This window comes from Polypterus senegalus, chromosome 8, assembly GCF_016835505.1.
Source record: "Polypterus senegalus isolate Bchr_013 chromosome 8, ASM1683550v1, whole genome shotgun sequence".
Lineage (NCBI taxonomy): Eukaryota > Metazoa > Chordata > Cladistia > Polypteriformes > Polypteridae > Polypterus > Polypterus senegalus.
Genome location: NC_053161.1, coordinates 163,226,047 through 163,249,223, shown reverse-complemented (window position 1 = coordinate 163,249,223; position 23,177 = coordinate 163,226,047). Strand labels below are relative to the sequence as shown.

The 23,177-nt window shown below is 38.2% G+C and overlaps 2 protein-coding genes across 2 annotated transcripts in view; one reads left to right on the top strand and one right to left on the bottom strand.

The window, feature by feature from the left end:
* Positions 1-23,177, top strand: part of LOC120533373 (zinc finger protein 260-like) — an 87,488-nt gene that overhangs the window by 40,851 nt on the left and 23,460 nt on the right. The gene's annotated exons all lie outside the window — the stretch shown is intronic.
* Positions 2,589-22,990, bottom strand: LOC120533286 (gastrula zinc finger protein XlCGF57.1-like). Its single transcript, XM_039760109.1, has 3 exons — positions 22,856-22,990; positions 15,459-15,820; positions 2,589-3,673 (listed from the first exon to the last, which is right to left on the bottom strand). The coding sequence occupies exons 2-3, from the start codon at positions 15,781-15,783 to the stop codon at positions 2,616-2,618; spliced, it is 1,383 nt and encodes a 460-aa protein (XP_039616043.1). The 5' UTR covers positions 15,784-15,820; positions 22,856-22,990; the 3' UTR covers positions 2,589-2,615.

The window sequence follows — 23,177 nt, the reverse complement described above, 5'->3', positions numbered from 1 at the left end:
GTTCACAAATTCACCAAATGTTTTTCAGTGGGAAATTTTGAAGTTTCAAAAATAAGTACAGCACGATGTATTCAATATATCTTATTAAAAAACTGAACTGCCCTGACAAGAAGAAAAAATGTGCCAAATTTAATCAAAATCAGTGCTTTCTTCTGGCCAGACAAATGAACAGACATACAGACATGGTGATTGCAGTAAGTGCTTTTCACATTATACATGAACACACCTAAAAAAGATACAATTGGCACATTACCCACAGAATTTTTTTAACTCTGGATATGAGCAACAAACAACACATCTGTTAATTTCATTTCATGAATGCATGTACTGGAAACGTTTAAATAAACATTCCACTTAATACATTTAAAATGTGTTTTGGAATTATTAAGAATTGTTACATATGAATAGATATTTATATTGCAAAACAGTGCGCTTACAAGGTAATGGATAAAAATTGTTGCTCACAAGGAACCCCAGTCCTTAGAATGAATTGAAGAGGAGCCATAAAGCCCCCAGATCCATAATAACAAAAACAATAGTTCTTAACTATATAGGAGTTTACTAACAAAAAAGTGATTGTAAAGAACAAAAATTCAAGCACACATTTCAATTGTTTGGATTGGGAAAGGGTTAGTTAGTTTCATGATACATTATGTAAGGATACAGGTGTGTTTTTTACATTTCCTTGTATTTGTTGAAGTCCTCTAAACTTAAGGGGATCTTTGGTTACCCATGGTTAAGGAAACATTTTGAAGACATAGACTGAGCTATTAAGAGAGCTTGTTGCTCGGGAAGTGACTGGAATTCTACCTGTCTACACTAACCTTTTAGTAAGACCATTTTCTGTGCCAATATTAATTTTGCACTCAGTCAATGTGCAGACTTTGTAATTAGTTTCAGTAAACAACAGTCATTCATTTCAAATCTGCATCATCCATATGATTGTGCCATTAGTTTGGAGTGGGACTGCTTAAGGGAAGGTTTTATCCATTATCTCATCACAAGACAAAGGCTGTGGAAAACTATGTTCAGGAATATAGTTAATGGGTTAACTAGATCTTTGTCTTATCTGAATGTTTTTTTTAATCTCTAAGAAAGCCCCTATGGATTACAGGGATCTTAATAAAATTACAATTAAGATCAAGTTCCTATTACCATTGATCTCATTAAAAGTTCATTGTAAAATTCCCCCTTGGATAGATAGATACAGCTCACTGTACCTATCTATTTGCCCCATCCATCCATTCTTGATCGAATGATAGATTCCACAGTTTTTAGTAAAACTTGATCTTACATGTGAAAGCAAATCTAATTTGCATTTGAGCCAAATGAAATATCACTTTTAACACTACATCAGGCTATTAAGAATATTTTGTAATGTCCCACAGTTTGGCAAATTCATCAACAGTCCTACAGCCTTTCGTAATTACATTTTTCAGGATTTACTGGGTTATACAGTTCTGGCATACATTGGTGATAATTTAATCTGCTGTCCGGTCATTAAATTGCATTTTCTTATTGTAAGAGAGATGTTACCCAGATTCTTGGCAAACAGATCATTTGCCAAATTACAGAAGCATTTTTTTCATTGATTTTGTGGTATTATACTAGATAAGCTAGTCTTGAAATGCATCTTGATAAAACTACTACCATTCTTAAGGGGAAAACTCCAGAAATAATTAAACAGGTTTGGCTTTGCCAACTATTGTCAATTGTTTATTAGAAATTTCATCTCCTTAATCAGTTCCATTCTTTGACTGAAACATCTGCTAAGACATTTGTATGGATTGAGGAAGCACAACAGGCTTTTGATACAGATAAAGGATAAATTCACCTCTACTCCTACCATTAGACACCCAAATATTACCTTACTCTTTCAAGTGGAAGTAGATGCATCTGGTATTGGTTTGTAGCAATTTTGTCTAAACAATTTCTGGATGCCAAAAAATTTCACTCATGTACTTACTTTGTAGAATGTTGTAAGCTTTAGAATAAAATTACGATTTAGGAAATGTTAGTCTAAAAATTGTCATTAGAGGAATAGAGCCATAGGTTGGGAGGAGATGCTCACACTTTCAAGATTTTCACAGATAATAAAAATCTTATTAGTTGGAAAACTAAATAGCAATCAAGTACATTGGTCATTATTCTTTCATTTTCTCAATTTCCCAATTACAGATCTGCCAGGGGAACATAACGTATATAGACTGTTCAAATCTGAAACTGCTTCTGCTGAGCTGGCATATCCTTCAGTTACCAGTGTCAAATTAATTTGTGTCTCTAAAGGTCGCCACTATCAATAACTCATTTGCCACATTCAGAATAGCTGTACTACTTCTCTCCAGGTTAATTACTCCAAAATGTCTTTGATTATTTACTATTAAAACTCTTCACTTTTTAGTCATAAGGTTTCTGTTGTACTGCTGACTTTTTAGTCATAAAGTTTCTATTGTACTGCTGCTACTGTTATTCCCTTAATTTCGCATCCATTGCTTTGTACAGCACAAGATTTGTTCCCAATAATGTCTCATTTTTCACGTCATGTGGGATTACAATAATCAGTAAGATGTGAAGATGGACCTAGAAGCTTTTTTTTTTTTTTTTTGTGCTGTAGATCAGGACTTCTCTTTAGTATGATTTCTAATGTGTTGATTAAGATTGCCTCTGGTGGTGAATCTTTTTCCACATTCAGAACAGCAATATGGCTTCTCTCCAGTATGAATCCTTGAGTGTGTTTGAAGACTACTACTGTTAATAAATCGTTGGCCACATTCAGCACAGCAATATGGCTTCTCTCCAGTATGAATTCTTGCATGGATCTTAAGATGGTCAACTTGTAAGAACAGATTTCCACATTCAGTACAACAATACGGCCTATGCCCAGTGTGAGTTCTCGTGTGTCTCTGAAGATTGCCACTGGTGGAGAATTCCTTTCCACATTCAAAGCAGCAATATGGCTTCTGCCCAGTGTGAATTTTTGTGTGTCTCTTAAGAGTGCCCATTTGTGAGAACTGCTTGCCACATTCAGAACAGCAATACGGCTTCTCCCCAATATGAATTCTTGTGTGGATCTGAAGATCAGCATTCTTGGAAAATTGTTTGCCACATTCAGAACAACAATATGGCTTCTCTCCAGTGTGAACTATTGTGTGAATATGAAGATCACTACTGGTGGTGAATCGTTTCCCACATTCAGTGCAGAAATATGGCTTCTCTCCAGTGTGAATTCTTGTGTGTCTCTGAAGATTACATATTTGTGAGAATTCTTTCCCACATTCAGTACAGCAGTATGGTTTCTCCCCAGTGTGAGTTCTTATGTGAATTTGAAGACTACTATGGGCAGAGAATTGCTTGCCACACTCAGAACAGCAATATGGCTTCTTTTTTGTACAACTGTCTTTCTTACCATTGTCTTTGGATTTTTGTTTTAACTTTTTCCTCGGCTCTTGTAAAACAGATAATTCAGACAAATTTGTATTGTGCATCTGTTGTTGAGTGCTCCTTTCATCTGTCCTTGTTAGCTTTACACTAGGCAGAGAACTCTGCTGCAAAGAGTTTGGTGTCAAAATCTCTGATCCTGATTTTAACATCTTTGAATTTTCATGTCGCTCTGTTAGTTGTGGTCTGCACTGCAGAGATATTTGGGGAAAAGAAGGTACACTCTCTTGTAAACCTGCAGAAATAGAAAAATGCAAACATAGAAGGTTTAGTGATATGCCAAGAGGATATATTGTTTAGCACAGAATAGCTTATTCTTGTTAAAATAAATTCAACTCACAACAATGTGCCAACACTGGTACTTTAATTTTATATTCTGCATTACAAATTGTCACCACCTAAGAATTAAATTAACTTTACTTCCATTTAGGGGCTCAAGGCTCAGTGCACTATATACTAGCTACAAATGTAATAACACAGAAGAAATACATTCTATAAAAACCCAAAGCATAAGATGTTCAAACATTAGTGAAATACAATATATTATATATGCAAAAATACATATAAAATATCATATAAGATTTTGGTAAACACATATACTATATACTGTATATTGGGCATTCACTAAATTCTCAATAATAACTATGAAAGAGATGATTACTTTTGCTCTTATTAGGCCACAACAAAGTGTTATTTACAGCTTCTTTTAAAGATATGGTCTAGGCCAGCGGTTCCCAAACTAAGTACTGGGGACCCCCTGAGGCTATAGGTTTTTGTTCCAACCAACTTCTGTTTTTAATTGGACTCCTAACCTAATTAAGTGAGGTGTTATTTCCCAGTTTCTGTGTTTTGGGCTAAATGAAGAAATTATCCACATATAATGCCTTAATTTTTATTAAAATGTATTAACACGCTTATTTTTGTAGTGTTTTTTAAATGTATTTTCATCCTCTTTTCCATTCTGTCTTTCAGTTATTGACTAACTAGTGGGGCTGATGCTGAGGCTGAGGCAGTTGCAGTCTTTCATTGCTGAGTGTTGTTTGCCCAGGTGTCTGCTTTGCTTGTTTTTAATCGTCACTATTAGGATACAATGAAGGGAGCAAACCACATATAATAAGGGAAAAAACAACAAAAAAAGAGTTAAGCTTTCAACGAGAAAGCAAAAAATAGTGCTTTTCTGAATGCAGAATAAGAGAAGAGAAAAAAGAAGAGCTAACTAAATGAGATCAAGTGTTACCACTTACTGTGAATCTGGTTGGAACAAAACCCTGCCGCCACAGGGTGTTCCTGGAATCAAGTCTGGGAACCATAGGTCTAGGCCAGCATGATGGTAGTTTTAACATGGATGTGGATATTAACTTCTGTGTAGAAAAGTATTGGAATTACAAGTTCATAGCATTTGTACTTCACAATACATGTGTCTTGTTTCATAACAAATTCGCTATGGACATAAAAAATGTAAAATCATGCAGTCACTGAATTTTTATATTAGAGAATGATACACCTTCAGAGATTCTTTCTAAGCAGTCACATTATACTAGCAGCAGTGCCTGTCATATGCCACATAATCAAATCAGCTGAAGAATTCCATTGTGGCAGTATGCACATCAAAGGTGACTGAAACTCTGTCTGGCCTTTGACTTTAACAAGAGAAGAAAATAATTCTACCAACGATTGAACCGTAATGGAAAATTAATAATGATAGAACATAGTGCTGGGCGGTATGACCAAAATTCTATATCACAGTATTTTTTCCCATTAATGAGTGGATGTTAACCACATTTTCCACTGCAATTACTGCAGAAGACTGGCTAAGAATAACCTATTACACTGTAATCAGAATTATACACTGTACAAAAAATAATTTTAATGTGCACATAAGTATTAATACAGGTTTGTATGGCCCAATAAAGTGATAGTTTTCAACGGGGTGGCACTAATGAAGAGATGGAATCACATTGTCTGACAGTTGCAGTCAAAATATTGAACCTTTTTATTGAAAAAATTTGCAAACAATTTAAGATAAAATTTTGACAACATATTTTCAACCATCCAAAGAGGCATTTAGATTTAGTAAAATATCCGGAGGTGCTTGTCAAAAGTTGTACTGCACTGAAGATGTCTTAGAAAAGGAATAGTGAATATTTTTTGTAAACCAAGTACACTTTCTGTTAATGTTAACAGTCTTTGTCCACTGACATGTTAAAGTGACTTTTTAAACAACTTTCCATCATTAAACTGCATAATATTTAAACTAATAAATAATAACAATAAATAATAGTAATAATACTATTACTTCAAGACTTCAAGCCCAGGTGCATTACACAGTATTCACCAAATAAAAATAAAATAAAACAAATGCAACTTGGTGAGACATCTTTACCAACTGAACCATCATTAACGCAAATTGCATTTATAATGTTATTTGTGGAATAGCCATATGGAAGCGTTGAAAAGTGAAGAAAAAAAACAAACTATATGTCGAGAATAAAGTCGACATGTTGACTTTACTCTCAACATTTCCACTTTAATCTTGATGCTTATGTCGAGATTAAAGTTGACATTTCCAATTTATTCCCATCATTTATGTCGAGATTAAAGTCATAGTTTATTTTCTCATTAAAGTACAGTAGAATGTGGTAAACTAAACTTCACTCGAAAATCAATGTTTGATTTACTAGATTTTCTCAAACCCCGTCATAAGTTAATGTAGTACATTAAATGCTTTGTGTTAAGTGTTCCCCGACCCAGTTTTCAATCGCTACGCACTTCTTAAACTGGCATCCTCCGCACTAAGGGGAGGCGCAGGCAGGGATCACCGCACAGAATACATTCACTTAATGATATTCCTTCTCTCTGAAAATTTGACATGCTAAGATAAATACATGATATCATTTTCATGATGAAATGCATTAAAGCAGGTATTAAACATGCACAGTAGTGTGGTGGTAGTGCTGCTCCCTCGTAGTAAGGGGTCCCCAGGTGTTCGTTCAGTGTAAACTTTATGGTAGGTGTGACGAGGCTTCAAAAAAATGGATGAATGAATGGGTATCGCACAGGTTTAGCTTAATTATTGTGTAAAAATGTTGGGTTCGTGATCTGGTGGTCAGAGACACGAACATGAAAATCAATGGATGTTCTTCTGAGCGGGCTTTCTTTATTGCATGCATGCTGTCTCTATCCGACGTACCAAACCCCCAGTTTCTATCCTTTTTCTTTCTTCACGTAACCAATCACCACATGATAAACGTCTTTGTGAAATTAAAACTAGTTATAAACTTAGACTATGGAGTGAACTTTAAAAAAATCTTCATTATACGTTTAAAATATGCCATCCATTCAGGATTGCACCCATCCCAGCAAGCATTGTGTGTGAGACAGGAGCACATCGCAGTTTGAATACGAGCAACACATACACTAGAAGGCTTAATATTGCAGAACAAAACCCCACATCCTACATGACTTTGAAAAGAAACTGAAGCATGCCGAGTAAACCCACCAGGAAAACATGCAAATTCCCAAGACAGGGAACACCCGGGGCCCCGTTGCGGAGAGGCAGCAGTGCAACCTCCACGCCACCATGCCCCCACATGATTAATACATGCTTTAATGCATTTCATCATTAAAATTATATCAAGTACTTATCTTAGCATTCTAAATGTTCAGGGAGCAGGAATATCATAAAATTAATGTATTCTGTGTGCTGCCTGTGCCTCCTCTTAATGCAAGAGGAAATCAGTTTGATAAACACGTAGTGAGTAACATGGCTTGGGGAACACTTAATACAAAGCATTTAACGTGCTATATAACTTACGACGGGGTTTGAGAAAATCTAGTAAATTAAATATTCATTTTAAGATTAAGTTTAGTTTACGATGTTCTACCTTAATGACAAATTACGAAAATAAAGTCAACATGTCAACTGTAATCTCGACATAAATGGCGAGAATAAAGTAGAAATGTCGAGAATAAAGTCAACATGACGACTTTATTCTCATCATAAGTGTCAAGAATAAAATCAACATGTCGTCACACTATTACACAGTACCCAGGTGCATTACACAGTACTGAAAAAAATAAAACAAGTACAACTTGACTTGCAGTATTATCCAGTAGTATAGAAACAGTATTCACACATTTGAACATAATGGTCCACATCCGACCTTTTAAATCCAAAGTATCTCTAGACAACAGATGTGACTCCTTTTTCCAGCAAAAGTTCTGTGTCATCATGTTCAACTTTATCGTCTGCTACAGCTTCGGAATGTTCTCTGTCCATTTTCACCGCGCAATACCTCCACTACTGCATGTACTCCATTAAATGTCTGTTTAGCGGTGCAGCAGTGAAAAAGGTCCCCCTTAAACAGTTTCCTGCTGCGCCACGTTCCGAACGTTGTTTAGGTTTGTTTTGGGTATGAACCAGTATACCACCCAGCAGTAATAGAACACGAGATAACAGAAAATAAATAAATTAGTTCTGGCTCAGTTAAATAGATTCTTCATGAACTATTACATATAAGCAAGGTCTGTACACAGTGGGTGCCCAGAATGTTGACTCCTGAAATGAAGCATCACCAAATGTAATATTGCAGGGAAACTCTTAAGGTTATGAATTCAGATAGGAAGAAATTCAAGGAGTCTTTCATACCTGACGACTATACTTGAATATATTATTTTGACACCGAGATCAAACCACAATTGAAATAAACGAAGCATGGTTATTGTTCAGCACTAAGCAAATTTATGGTGCAAGTCAGCAACATCTTGAGCACAATATTGGTGATAATAAGAGTGTAATCTGTACAAACTATGTGCTTCAAAATGGCAACACAGGCAGACAGTATTACACTGATTGCTCTGGAGTTTACATCAGTTAGCCATGGAAAAACAGTGAGGAGAGCAGACGACCATTAAAACATTGACAGAACATTTTTTGATGATAACAGGCTATTTAGCCCAATTATCTCACCAATCCTAGGTCACCTATTTTTTTCCAAATAAGCATTGATTCAAGTTTTTAATTGCCTACCATTTTTTTGGGTAACCTATCCGAAGTGTATGTGGTTCTTTTCATGAAGAAAATCTAACATTTGTGTGAAATCCAACCGTAACAAGTTTCTATCCATGTCCCCATGGTCTTATTAAATGTATTTTAAGTAACTACCAGGATCCATTGTTCTAATTCCCTTCATAATTTAAAACATTTCAATCATGTCACTTCTTGATTTTCTGATTGTTTAAACTGAAATGGTTCAACTCTGCCAATCTTTCTTATCTTTATTCTTAGTCATTAGGACATCAAGATAAATAGTTCATTATTGTTAAATAAAATTAAAAGCTTGTAAAACATCTCTTCAGTTAAATCTCAGTGAAGCCAGGAAGTGGTCACATTAGACAGGTGTTGCGAAGCCATGCAGTTTTTGTGAGTGGCCAACGTGTGCATTCTATAGAGGGACAGGGGATTGAACTGAATATATTGTAGCCAAAAAGGGACAGTAAATTTATTGAAGGTGAAACAGGCACAGAGCAATAAGAAAAAAAAGCCTGAGAATCATTTGAAAGTCATGTAATGTTCAGAGATAGATCCACACACACTTAGTAATTACATACCTATTTCAAATGTATCCTTTCTTTCTAAAACTCATTATTCGTGGCTGCATTTGGGAACCTTTTATCAATAAATTATGATCGTGTAGTGTTGATGAAGGATTTTAATGTATATATTGATGTGGAACCAGACACTTTTAGCAAATGTTTTAATTATTTGTTAAATTCAGAAGGATTTTGTCAGATTGTCATAATCATAACCACATACTAGACTTAATTATAACTTACAGAGTTGAAATGTAAATGTTACTCCATTAAATGAAGTTATTTTTGATCACTACTTAATTATTTTTGATTTGGTTCTGCCCTTACCAATACATTCACAGATTAAAACAAAGATAATGTGACATCTAGATTGTAGCTCTGCTTCAAATTGTTTAGATATTTTGAGTAAGTCAAGTGTAATTGTGGAAAACAATTTACATCAGCTAACATTAAATTATAATATGACCTTGAGAGACACTTTGGATGCAGTGGCTCCTCTTAAAAGAAAAAATATCATAGTACATAGAAATTCACTCTGGTTTAATGAGCACACTAGAGCTCTTAAATTAAAATGTCAAAAACTGGAGCTTATAAATCTAGAACAACAAAGCTGCAGGTCTTTCGAATTACATGAGCAGAGGTTATTCAAAATATAAAATAGCTCTCTTTAAAGCCCGCTCAGACTTTGTGTACTGCTTAGAGCAGTGGCTAATTCAATAATTGGGAATTCAGAACTACAGTGCAAAAAAACAGACATTAGCAGTACAGACTTTATGTACTGCTTTAATGAAAAAATTGAAAATATAAAGATCCCAGATCTCAGCAACACAGTACAAACCTAATACTAGCTTGGCAAACCTTGTCTAGCCTTACATTTTTAATCCTTTAACTGAACAGGACAACCTAGCTTTAATTTCTAAACTTAAACCTACTACTCTTTCCTAGAACCAGCACCAAAAAAACTAGTATAAAGCACAATGGATGATCTTGCAGCACCTATTCTCAGCATTACCAGTAGCTCATTACTGAATGGTGCAGTACGTGATGCACTAAAAGTGTCAGTTATCAAACCATTACTGAAAAAGTCAGACCTAGAACCACATATAATAAATAATTATAGAACCATTTCAAATTTACCCTTTCATTCTAAAATACTAAAGAAAGTATTCACCAATCAGTCTAATCTAACACATCATAATGTATTTGAGAAATTCAAGTCTGGTTTAAGTCATAATACAGAAATGGGACTAACATGTTTTATAAACGACATGCTGACATCATCTGATTTAGGTAATTCCACAGTAATTATGTTGTTAGATTTAAGCATAGTGTTTGATACCATTCAGGTCAGGTCAGGTTCACGAGCATACACTGGTACAGTGAGTTCCCACATCCACCACACAAAGAATCAGTTCAGGATCCTGGTTGGCAACCCCGAAGGCAGACATGTGGTCCAGTCCCACCATCCAGAAATGAACCTCTATCTGTAGTAGCCAGGTGTTACGTGGGCGTCTCCTTGGCCTGGTCCAGCCACTCGGGTCCTTAACAATCAGCATCCTGCAAGCCGGATCACCCTCAGCGAATTGCACCACATGGCCATAGTGTTGCAACTGACGCTTCCTCACAATGTAGGTAATGTGCCTCATTCGGGTCTCCGTGAGCAACCTCTCATTCAACACAATGTTAAACTAGCGGTGCCTAAGAATTGTCCAAAAAGGCACAGTACCAAAGGAGTCCAGTCTTCGTCTCAGGTCACTGGATAGTGTCCATGTCTCACAACCATACAGGAAGACAGGAAGCACCAGGACTCTAAAGACTTGGACCTTCGTCCTGTTGCATAGATATCAGGAGCGCCACACACCCCTTTCCAGTGACTCATGACCCCCATGGTATCTCAATCCATCTACTGACTTCATAGGAAGAGTCACCAGAGACATGAATGTCACTGCAAAGGTAAGTAAAACTCTCGACAAGGTCGACACTCTCTCCGCAGACAGAAACACTGCTGACATCCATGCCTAAGAGGTCATTATAGGTCTGGATCTTGGTTTTTATCCAGGGCACTCGCAAGTCCAGACATTCAGACTCCTCGCTCAGTCTCTCGAGAGCCCTAATCAGAGCCTCCATTGTCTCTGCAAAGATCACACCATTGTCAGCAAAGTCAAGATCAGTGAATCTTTCTTCACTAACAGATGCCCCATACCCGCTGGACCCCACGACCCTGTCCAACACCCAGTCCATGCAAACATTGAACAGAGTAGGAGCAAAAACACACCCCTAACAAACCTCAGAATCAACAGGGAAAAATGCATAACTTCTGCCTCCACTCTGCACAGCAGTCACAGTACCATTGTATAGGCCAGCCATAATATCTAGCAACCTTTAGGGGATCCTGCAAAGTCTGAGGATGTCCCACAGGGCAGCTCAATCAACTGAGTGAAATGCTTTATGAAAATTAACAACAGCTTCAAAGAAATTCTGCCGATACTTGCGTCTGTGCTCGATGAGAACCCTCAGTGCCAGGATGCGGTCGATGGTAGACTTCTTAGGCATAAAACCAGACTGCTCCAGTTGCTGGTAGGTGAGCAAGTGATTACAGATCCTATTGAGGACAACCCTAGCAAGGACCTTACCCAGCACCATGAGCACTGTTTTCCCCCTGTAGTTGCTGCAATCCAAGCGATCACACTTCCCTTTCCAGATAGGGATGAAAAGTCCCATTTTCCAGTCAGTTGGGATGACACCAGTCTCCCAAATTGAAGCAAAGATTGCTTGCAATACCAGGATAACAGCTTTACAAGTTCACCCCGGATACCACAGATCCCTGCTGCCTTCCCTACCCTCAGCTGGTTCACCATATGTGAAATCTCAGTGAGATTGGGTGGTTCACAGCTAATTGGAGGATCACCCTCAAGAACCATGGACCAAGAGATATCCAACATCCTAGCTGGTGGATTGGCTTTAAACAGCTGCTCAAAGTAGCCAGTCCAGCGGGTCACAACTGCAGTGTCATCTATAGGGACCATTCCATCAGCCGCCCTGACTGTAACTCTCGGAGGAACAGATTTAAATGTGCGTAATGCTTCAATTTCTCTGTAAGCAAGACGTGGGTCACTAGACCATAGATGGTGCTTCACTTGCTCACAGATTCCTCTAACAAACACCTCCTTATCTGCCCTGCGAGCCCTCGCAGACGTCCCTCTCAGTTTCCAGTACAGACTGGAGCTTTTGTGAAAAGTGTTTATTTGATATTTGGACTTCAGTCTTCACACATTATATGTATGCTTAACATCAACATTTGTTATTATTACTATAACATGAAAAAAGTTTGTTTTAGTTATGTGTAAAACATTTTTGCCTCGCATTTCCTTTGATCCCACATTTACAATGATCGTTGTAGACAAGGAATACACATATAATGTATGTATTCCAAATAGCAATATATTATTTACTCTATATAATTTCAGATACCTAACTCCCAGATACACAGACATCAGCTGTGAGAATTTTGCCTCTGACAGCTACCTCGGTTGGGGATGGGATAGCAGACTGCTTGCTGCTTGTGCTGATTGACACATTTGCAAAACAAAGACGCTAATGAGGAGGGGGCGAGGGAATTTAAGCTGGCCCGGCCTTATGAATATTTTCATTGGTTTCAGGGATTCTAGTGTTAATAAAATAACAGTGGGAGGTCGAGCTTTTAGTTAGAGTGCCCTCAAGCTATGGAATGGTCTGTCTGCTACTATAAGAGGTACCATTTCAGTATCAGCTTTTAAATCCTGGCTAAAGACTCATGACTTCAATTTAGCATACCCTGAGTAGAGATGCTAATTAACTGTGCAAACTGCACCTCAGTGGTTAGTCATTAGTACTAAAATAGAAGTTTCTATTCTCTATACTTACATGTGGCACTTGGTGCCACTGCTCTACTACGAAGTTGTTTGCCTGCCTATGGAAAAGCCAACTCTAATAAAGGAGCACTGGAATCATTGGGCTGAAGGGTCCTTTCATCAGATTGGTTGGCCCATCACTGATTCAGCTGTGAAATGGACTGGGTTTGATTTCTTGTTGGCTGAGGTCTCCAGGACTCTGAACAAATCTGTATCTGAATCTATACTTGCATTTTGCTTTGTAATTTGTACTATTTTACTGCATTCTTGAGGACTTGTTCCATCAGAATAGACAGCAGTTGATAACAACGCATTACACAGTATTTTGCATATCCAAAAATTGTAGCAACATGTCCACAGATAAAGGATGGGCAGTTCTGTGTGTACGACTAATTTAATACTAGAATTACCAGGGCCAACAAAAGAACTTGTAAATACGGCCCAGCTTAAATCCCTTCACACCTCTCTGTCAGCCTCTTTTGTCTTGTAAACGTGTCGATAAGTCCAAGAAGCTTGCTATACCACCCTCCACCACCTCAAAACGGGCAAGAAGTTCTCCCAGTTCCTTCCTTGATTGATTATCTGGGAGTGAGCTACCCAGAATTGTAAAGGGGAAATAATTTGATTTGTGTTTTGTGTCTACAACAATCTATGTGAACATATTGTTAAAACAGAAACATTTTCCATGTTTTAGCAATAAATAACAAAATGTAGACATGAACTGTATAATGGCTGATGGCCAAATACCAAATAAAAACTTTCACAAAATGTGCAAGTACAATACGACAGTTTCCGTGGTGCATCGGTTAGAACCGCTGATATATAATCCAGAGGTTGTGACTTTGAAAACATCTCCCCCCGCAAATTTACTGTTTTGAGTAGTGAGCTACTCTTATTGTTACTATTATACAATAAAAACATATATTTGATTTGTGTCGGATCAGATGTGAATTTATACAGGCGCTGTTAGTTAGAGTCAGATCAGAAGGGGGCAAGGGAGCATGTGAACGTGGTGGATAGAATAAAAGTGAAAAAAAAAGCTAACTTGTACAAATACCATACATTTACAGCTGATCTGACGCTGTTCGTTTTCAAATAATATTGCATTAGTAGGACAATGTTTTCTGGTTGGTACTATTCAGGTCATACAATGATTTCTTCAAAGTGTCACATATATTTGTCTCTTTCTTTTTTGCCCGGTGCTGTGCTGACATCGTGCACCAGAAGGCGTGAGTTTATTTAGTGCGAGCAGGAGCACGCAGGTGGCCGGTTGCTGTGTGCTATAACACGCTTGACTTGGAGGCAATCAACGCACATGTACTGTACAAGGCTTGCACGGGGTAAACTGAGAAAAGAAGAATGTTCATGGCTCACCTTTTGGTATAGCAGGCTGCATGCTGCTTGGGCTTATCGACACATTTACAAGACAAAAGAGGTTGACGGAGAGGTGTGAAGGGATTTAAGGTGGGCTGGATTTACGAGTTTTTCGTTGCCTCTGGTAATTCTAGTGTTAATAAGATTCAAATAGACAGAAGTGCTAACAAACAGTAACATACTACAGTTTTCACTAAAGTTTGTGGTGTACATTACCATTTGGAATTGACATCATGATCTGAAATTGGACAAACTCAGACTTGACAGACCAGCCACGAATTTCTGAGTATGAAATTCAACTTAAGGGGATGTTCCAGTTGAAAATTCCGATTAGGAACTTAAAAATTCTGAATTCTCATTTCAAATGGAATGCAGAATTTCACCCTTTGTTGGCAACCTGACAAGCCTGTTTTAATTCATGGACAGAACTCTCTGGTCAGGGCTGCCATGTAGCATACTTTTTCTTGGCTACTTTGTGCTGCTTTTATTCCATCTACTCTCTTTTGATCTGCTATGACCAACCATACCCTGCTGTCCTGGATTGTATGAGGGTTGGCAGTGAATGTAAAAAGGGCAGATGTACTTAACTGCTCATGACGCAAGAGGGATGATGTAGTTTTTATACAAAAGACAAAGCTTTTACAAAATGGCAGGGCCTTCCCTTAAACTCACACTGCCATGGAAGACAATAAACCAGTTTATCAAGCATACCGAATAAAACTCCTCCTGCTGTATGGATTTTGAAAATAGTGTTTGTTAAAACACTTTATAAAACTAGTGAAAACTCTTAAATGTAAAATAAGTTCGAACACAAAATGTGCAAATCTGTTCATGCTGAGTGAAAAGAAAAAAGTGATTTTGTGTCAATGTACCCGTGTCCCGAAGTTGTCTTCATTTAAAGATTTATGTGAATTATATGTAACACGTGAGCCTACTCCTTTAAAAAAACATTAATAAATGCAATACAACTTTCATGCTATTTAAAAACTGTTTACAATACACTTGCATAATTTACAAAAATAATAATAAAAACTGTCCCTACTTTTAACCATGAAATTTTAAACTTCAACACATTTCCAACTTTCACTTAAAATACATGAAACCTCCCTTTCAGACCCAAACCCTCAACCCTAAAACTTACATATATTTTTATTTTACACTTACTTTGTTCAGACCAATGTGTAGGTGATGGCTGATCATTCCGAGTTCTAATTTCCACAATCCTCTTTGTGTCAGATGGTAATGATTCACACCTCACCTTGAGGTCGACAGTTTCCACACTTTTATATTTGTGTGTCTCAATGCTGACAGACATCTCTTCAGTCTCTTCTTTAATGCCCAAAGTCACCAGTTCATAATCCTCATTCATAACATTGGGACTATCCTGTTTGGACTGGACTGCCTCCCATTCATAGTCCACCTCCTCCTTGATAGTTACATTCATTATCTCCATGATATTTCTGTCACACGTCTCCTCTTTCACTTCCATCTTGATATTGCATTAAGAAGCAGCTTCTCCTTCCTGGCTGTTGAAAGAACAGAGTTTAATTCCATCAGAAATGAACCACACAGAACTAACAATATTTCAGTGTGTTTTTATAGTGCTATCCCAGTTAAGGTTTACATTAAGTCAGAGAGGTTAAAGAAATCACACTATAGCATGTTGACAGCAACTCAGCATTTTTCCTGTCACATTATTAAATGTAAAACAAATGTAGAATATGAAGTAAAGCACCAACAGGCTTGAGAAAGACTAGCTGCCACAGCTGTGGCCCACTAGCATCCATTACTTGGCTTAAACATTCTATGTTCAAAAGTAAAAGTACTATATAGCAGGTCACTGGATTTGCCTAATGTAAAAGTTGAACATATGCTTATTGATTTTCCATGATAAGTTTGTAGAAACAAAGAAGTAGTATTAATGGTGTAACAATTAAGCCATCATTATTTCAGACACTTAACAGCAAAACCCATCATAAGGTACTTTATGGAGTAAAGATTACAGACCAACAAGAATGGAAAAATGGCACAACCGTCAAAAATCAAACAACACTAAAAGTAGAAACAGTACCCCAGTGTTGTCCTGAAACCTAATAATATCTGGATTGTACTGTACATTGCTGAATACTTTCCTCTTTAAATCAAAAAACTAAAATGTACAAACAGCTTGCTGAGTAAGCAGGTGTAGTAAAATATCCAGTACATCAGCAGCATTACGTACATTTTGTTCATCAGCGTAATGTTCTCCAACCCCCCCCCTATTCATGTATAACAGAGGCATCAATAGGTTGAGAGCCCTTACTGATACAGCGTGTTGCCACACCCACAATACGACGAACCACCTCAGGACAATAGGAGGTTTGTAAATAAATCTGTCTGAAAAGCAGCCAAATGATGCAAGTCCTATCAAAATATTTACAAATCAAGATAATTTTTTATGCACCTTCCTGATCATAGGGAGTTGCTGTTTCCTCTACCATATTAGTGAAACACAACCTCCCCTTTCTGAACCCATGCACACTGATTACTAACGCAATTGCTCTGGCCATGTAATGCTTGATCTTTTCCTTAATAATTCCTTCAATTACTTTACATATAGTGCATTTTAAGCTTACTGACCTATTGTTACTTGGATCTGCCCAGTCACACTTTATAAATAACAGGAAACTATTTGCTATACATGTTATCCAGTCTCACTAATTTCTTTGATTTTAGTCTTCCTAATACAATGGAAAATCCAAAAGGCATAGTGCAAGATGGCTTGGGGTAGCATGAAGTTTATGTAAGATGGGTACCCAAAAAACTTACTAATCTGCAAAAGCCAATAATCTTCAATTCATTGTAATTCCATTTCAAGTGAGTTTATATTAGTTTATAACCAGACTGAAATAATTGGAGCGCCAATAGGTTTCCAGATTTGTCTATTATTGTTTTCAACACATGTAATGACACATTGTGAGAGATTATAGGCATATAGCTATTTCAGATGTTATTTTCTAGTTCTCTGGAGTAGAGAAACAGCAATTCACACTTGGGTAGCAACGTTCAATAATGTCAATAACGGTGACAGGTGATGATTTATTGAGGTAAAAAGGACATGGAAATGTGGACTAAAAATATTAGTTCAAAACAATGAACTTTAATCCAGCAAATGTAACTGCATAATCAATTTATTTATTTATTTTCTTTGCAAAGATGAAAGATTACAGTTTCTGTTATTAGATGTCTATAAAATTATTTAAACACCCATAAATATGTATAAAACTCAAACAAGTTTTGATGAGCTGGCTTTTATTTAACTAATGCAATTATGCTCCACAAGGCTTTTTCCTCTGGGACAATGAACAAATCGCCAATGAGACATGATGGCTAACAAGATTTTAGTGGTTCACTAGATAATTAATAAGAAACAACATGTGATTGTTATTCTGACCATTACTTTTTCAATGTCTATTGAATAAGAGAATCTAAAAATGCATATTGCTCTATCTATATCCTTTTTTCTCCTTAATTAAAGCAAATCACACCACTGGACACTTTTTCATTAAACAGTTAATTATCTATAAATTCAGTTAAAAGATATCGGAAAATAAGCGTAACAATTTTTAGATGGTGTTTATAAATTCATAAAACTGATCCTCCAGTGACAACAAAGGAAATACTGTCATTTAATCTGGACTTTTTACTTTCTTGTATACGAAGTACAAGGAAAGTATTGGCGTCCTCCAAAAATTCCATTTCGAGATTTTGATGAATCTCAACATTTTAGACCTCGCTGAGTTAGAAAATAACATTTCAGGAATTATGTCATTCTGTGTGTCTGTGTAGTGTAAACCCGATAACCTGAGTACACGTTCACTTAGGTCAACCAAATTTTGCATACAAGTATTAGGTACACAATGTAGATTTCTATCAACTTTTCCATTTTCGTTAACCGGATGTGGTACTTTACCTTTTATTCATGCAGTGGCAGAATCCAATTTATTCAACTTTACTTTTATAATAATTATTCAATATATTATTAATTTATTATTATTAATTATATCAAGAGTGTTTTGGAGGTGAAAAGAGTGTCAGACAGAGTAATGATTAGGAAGCTGGAAATTTGAGTGTGATGATGAATGTTGTTAGTGCATATGCCCCGCAAGTTGGGTATGCGATGGAGGAGAAAGATGATTTTTGGAGTGAGTTGGATGAAGTGATGAACAGTGTGCCCAAGGGACAGAAAGTGGTGATTGGAGCAGGCATGTTGGTGAGGGGAACAGTGGAGATGAGGAGGTGATGGGTAGGTATGGTGTCAAGGAGAGGAATGAAGAAGGTCAGATGATAGTTGCCAAAAGGATGGACATGGCTGTGGTGAATACGTATTTTAAGAAGAGGGAGGAACATAGGGTTATGTACAAGAGTGGAGGAAGATGCACACAAGTAGATTACATCCTATGCAGAAGAGTCAATCTGAAGGAGATTGAAGAGTGCAAAGTGGTGGCAGGGGAAAATGTAGTTAAGCAGCACAGGATGGTGATCTGTAGAATGATGTTGGAGATCAAGAAGAGGAAGAGAGTGAGGGCAGAGCCAAGGATCAAATGGTGGAATTTGACAAAGGAAGACTGCAAGGTTGAGTTTAGGGAGAAGGTGAGACAGGCACTGGGTGGTAGTGAAGAGTTACCAGACAGCTGGGAAACTACAGCAGAAGTAGTAAGGGTAAAAGCAAGAAGAGTGCTTGGCATGACATATGGAAAGAGGAAGGAGGAAAAGGAAACCAGGTGGTGGAATGGGGAAGTACAGGATAGTATACAAAGGAAGATGATGGAAAAGAAGTGGGAAAGTCAGAGAGATGCAGAAAGTAGACAAGAATACAAGGAGATAAGACGCAAGGTGAAAAGAGAGGTGGCGAAATCTAAAGAAAAGTTGTATTGAGAGTTGTATGAGAGGTTGGACACTAAGGAGGGAGAAAAGGACCTGTACCGATTGGCTAGACAGAGGGACCGAGTGGGAAAGATGTGCAGCTGTTTAGGGTAATAAATGATAAAGATGGAAACATACTGACAAGTGAGGAGAGTGTGTTGAGCAGATAGAAAGAGTACTTTGAGAGGCTGATGAATGAAGAAAACCAGAGAGAGAGAGGAGGTTGCATGATGTGGAGATAGTGAATCAGGAAGTGCAATGGATTAGCAAAGAGGAAGTAAGGACAGCTATTAAGAGGATGAAAAATGGAAAGGCCATTGGTCCAGATGACATACCTGTGGAAGAATGGAGGTGTTTAACAGAGGTTGCAGTGGAGTTTTTAACCAGATTGTTTAATGGAATCTTGGAAAGTGAGAGGATGCCAGAGGAGTGGAGAAGAAGTGTACTGGTGCCGATATTTAAGAATAAGGGGTATGTGCAGGACTGTAGTAACTATAGGGGAATAAAATTGATGAACCACAGCATGAAGTTATGGGAAAGAGTAGTGGAAGCTAGGTTAAGAAGAGAGGTGATGATTAGTGAGCAGCAGTATGGTTTCATGCCAAGAAAGAGCACCACAGATGCGTTGTTTGTTCTGAGGATGTTGATGGAGAAGTATAAAGAAGGCCAGAAGGAGTTGCACTGTGCCTTTGCGGACCTGGAGAAAGCATATGACAGGGTGCCTCGAGAGGAGCTGTGGTATTTAGGGAATCCATTCCTGGGCTCCCGGGGATTCCCGGACATTTTTCATTCCCACATTCCCAGGAATGAAACTGCTATAATTCCCGGGAAACCAGGAACGGCCAAGCTTGCATATATAGCGTGTAAAAGTCGATCAAGAAATAACAGAGTTATAGTTGAAAATAATTAAGTGGCAGTTGTCAGTCTCCAGGCTCCCACTAAGACTTAGCACAGTAGAATGGGAGGAGTCTGCACTCTGCAGCTCATGAATGCTGGGACGGGGCAGACTTCATTGACATCTGTCAGACAGCAGCTTTGAACAGCAACTTGAAATTGCAATTCGTCAGTCTGTTGCTTCTGCATTATCCGTGCCAAGAAACTTGTCATCACAGAATGATGACAAGAAACTGGATGCATCAGTAAAAGCTGAAATGGCGGTGTTTCAGAGCAACGGCAAGCGCAGGCATTGTTTAGAACAAGTGTATCAGTATCTGATTACTGTGCCACCTACCTCACTGAAGGCAGAGCGTGCTTTCTCAGCAGCTGGCTTATTCTGCATGAAGGTGCGCTCTCGGCTGGACGACTGCACGCTGGACATGTTGTGCTTTCTACGCTCTTATTACCACAACTAACTAGATCAGGGGTGCCCAATACTTCGATCGCGATCGACCTGTAGATCGCATTGCATTCAAAAAAATTTTTTTAAATGTTAGTCTATCATATATCCCCCCTATGGCATTTGCCATTTGATTGACATACAGGGCGGCCAGTCTGAGATTTCTTTTCTTGTAACACACTGGTTATCCCACATGCACCCATACAATCAGATTGTAATTCAGACTACAAATGCCATGAATGTAATTACTCCAATTTACATGCTGTCAAATAAAGAACCACACGCCGTGGCTTCACCTCTGACACTGACGTCCGAGGTTCGATCCCCGAGAGGGGGTGCAGTGAGTGTGTATGCGTGATGAGCCCAGAATTAGGGCGAAACACGTGTCGCGTACTCTTTGCATTATTTCACAGTAAAATTATGCAATTATATTATATTATATTATATTATATATCTCATTTTTAATGTAGGTAGATCATTTCGACCTGGTCATTTTGAAAGTAGCTCGCAAGCCGAAAAAGTGTGGGCACCCCTGAACTAGATACATGTACTTATATGACAGCATGAACTGCTTGTAGATAAGGTTAGTCTTTTATTGGTGTCAACATATTACAGTAGTTTTATTAAAAATAAGTGTTGGTCGTTCTAAAATCGTTCACATGTGAGATGCCCGTGCACTGCATCATCCCCGGGAGCCCGAGATTCCCGGGAATGACATGCAGAATTCCTGAATTCCCAGGAATGGATAAACCCATCCAGGAATGGATTCCATAGTGGTATCCTATGAAGAAGTCAGGAGTGGCAGAGAAGTACACAAGAGTTGTACAGGATATGTACGAGGGAAGTGTGACCGTGGTAAGGTCTGTGGCAGGAGTGACGGATGCATTCAAGGTGGAGGTGGGATTACATCAGGTGATGGACAGGTTGACAGACAAGATTAGACAGGAGTTCCCGTGGACTATGATGTTTGCTGATGACATCTGTAGCGATAGCAGGGAGCAGGTTGAGGAGACCCTGGAGAGGTGGAGATATGCTCTAGAAAGGAGAGGAATGAAGGTCAGTAGGAAGAAGAGAGAATACATGTGTGTGAATGAAAGGGAGGTCAGTGGAATGGTGAGGATGCAAGGAGTAGAGTTGGCGAAGGTGGATGAGTTTAAATACTTGGGATCAACAGTACAGAGTAATGGGGATTGTGGAAGAGAGGTGAAAAAAAGAGTGCAGGCAAGGTGGAATGGGTGGAGAAAAGTGTCAGGAGTGATTTGTGACAGAAGGGTATCAGCAAGAGTAAAAGTGAAGGTCTACAGGACGGCAGTGAGACCAGCTATATTATAGGGGTTGAAAACGGAAGCACTGACCAGAAAGCAGGAGACAGAGCTGGAGGTAGCAGAGTTAAAGATGCTAAGATTTGCACTGGGTGTGACGAGGACGGATAGGATTAGAAATGAGTACATTAGAGGATCAGCTCATGTTGGACAGTTGGGACACAAAGTCAGAGAGGCGAGATTGCGTTGGTTTGGACATGTGCAGAGGAGAGATGCTGGGTATTTTGGGAGATGGATGTTAAGGATAGAGCTTCCAGGCAAGAGGAAAAATGGAAGGCCTAAGAGAAGGTTTATGGATGTGGTGAGATAGGACATGAAGGTGGTGGGTGTGACAGAGCAAAATACCGAAGACAGGAACAGATGGAACAAGATGTGTCAACCCCTAAAGGGAATAGCCAAAAGAAGAAGATATTATTAATTTGATTTGTTGCTGATGGTTCTTTAATGTACATAATATAAAATATAATCATTGTCTTGCGGTTTACTCCTCAAATATCCATCCCCATATCTGAACATACGAGAAAGTCGAGGGGAGACCACAAATTCTCATGTTGTTTAATGGAAAGAATCTAAATACACCTGTTATACTCAACAGATGAGCATTTTTATCGATGTATGTAATTGTAACATAATAGTACTTTCAATTAACTCTGTGTTAGTTTAGCTGTTCAACTCTTAAAAAAAGTGAAGTTACCTATTTCCAGAGCTGAAAGTATTTGGCAAATACCAGAAGACAGCGACTGAATGCGTACGTGGTTGAGAATGAATATTAATCGTAGGAGGTGTGTCTGGGGGCTTTAAAGTAGATGTGGAACTCGAGCACGTGAAGTGCAGCGCAGATGTAAATAAATGACAATTCACGCGCGACGCGGAACATTTAACTCGAGCAGAGTCCCTTGTTTCGCTTCACTTGAGTGTTAGTGAAGTCGCATTAGCATGCCTGAAACGAATGACAATTCCTATTCCATAAAAAAAGGACCAGAACGGGGATCACTTACCTTCTGTTTCTGTGTACTAGAATAATGCTGGATCATGCGATAGCAAGAGCGTAGAAAGAATCAATTAGGCCTACGTTTAAGCACGCGAAATGCTCGCCAAGTCACTAATAACAGTTATCGTCGCTCTTGATGACGCAAAATACAGCGCCTGTTAAACTCAGTTAACGTGCACGCGCGGTCGCTCGCTCTAGTTTACATTAACCCGTGTAGTGCCAGTCAGTCTTTTCCGCTGCAACTCCTCTTTAAAAGATGAATAGGTAGCTGAGAACAGGTTATTCCCTTTGGAATTTATTCGATTTAAAACTGGTGATTATTTTTAATT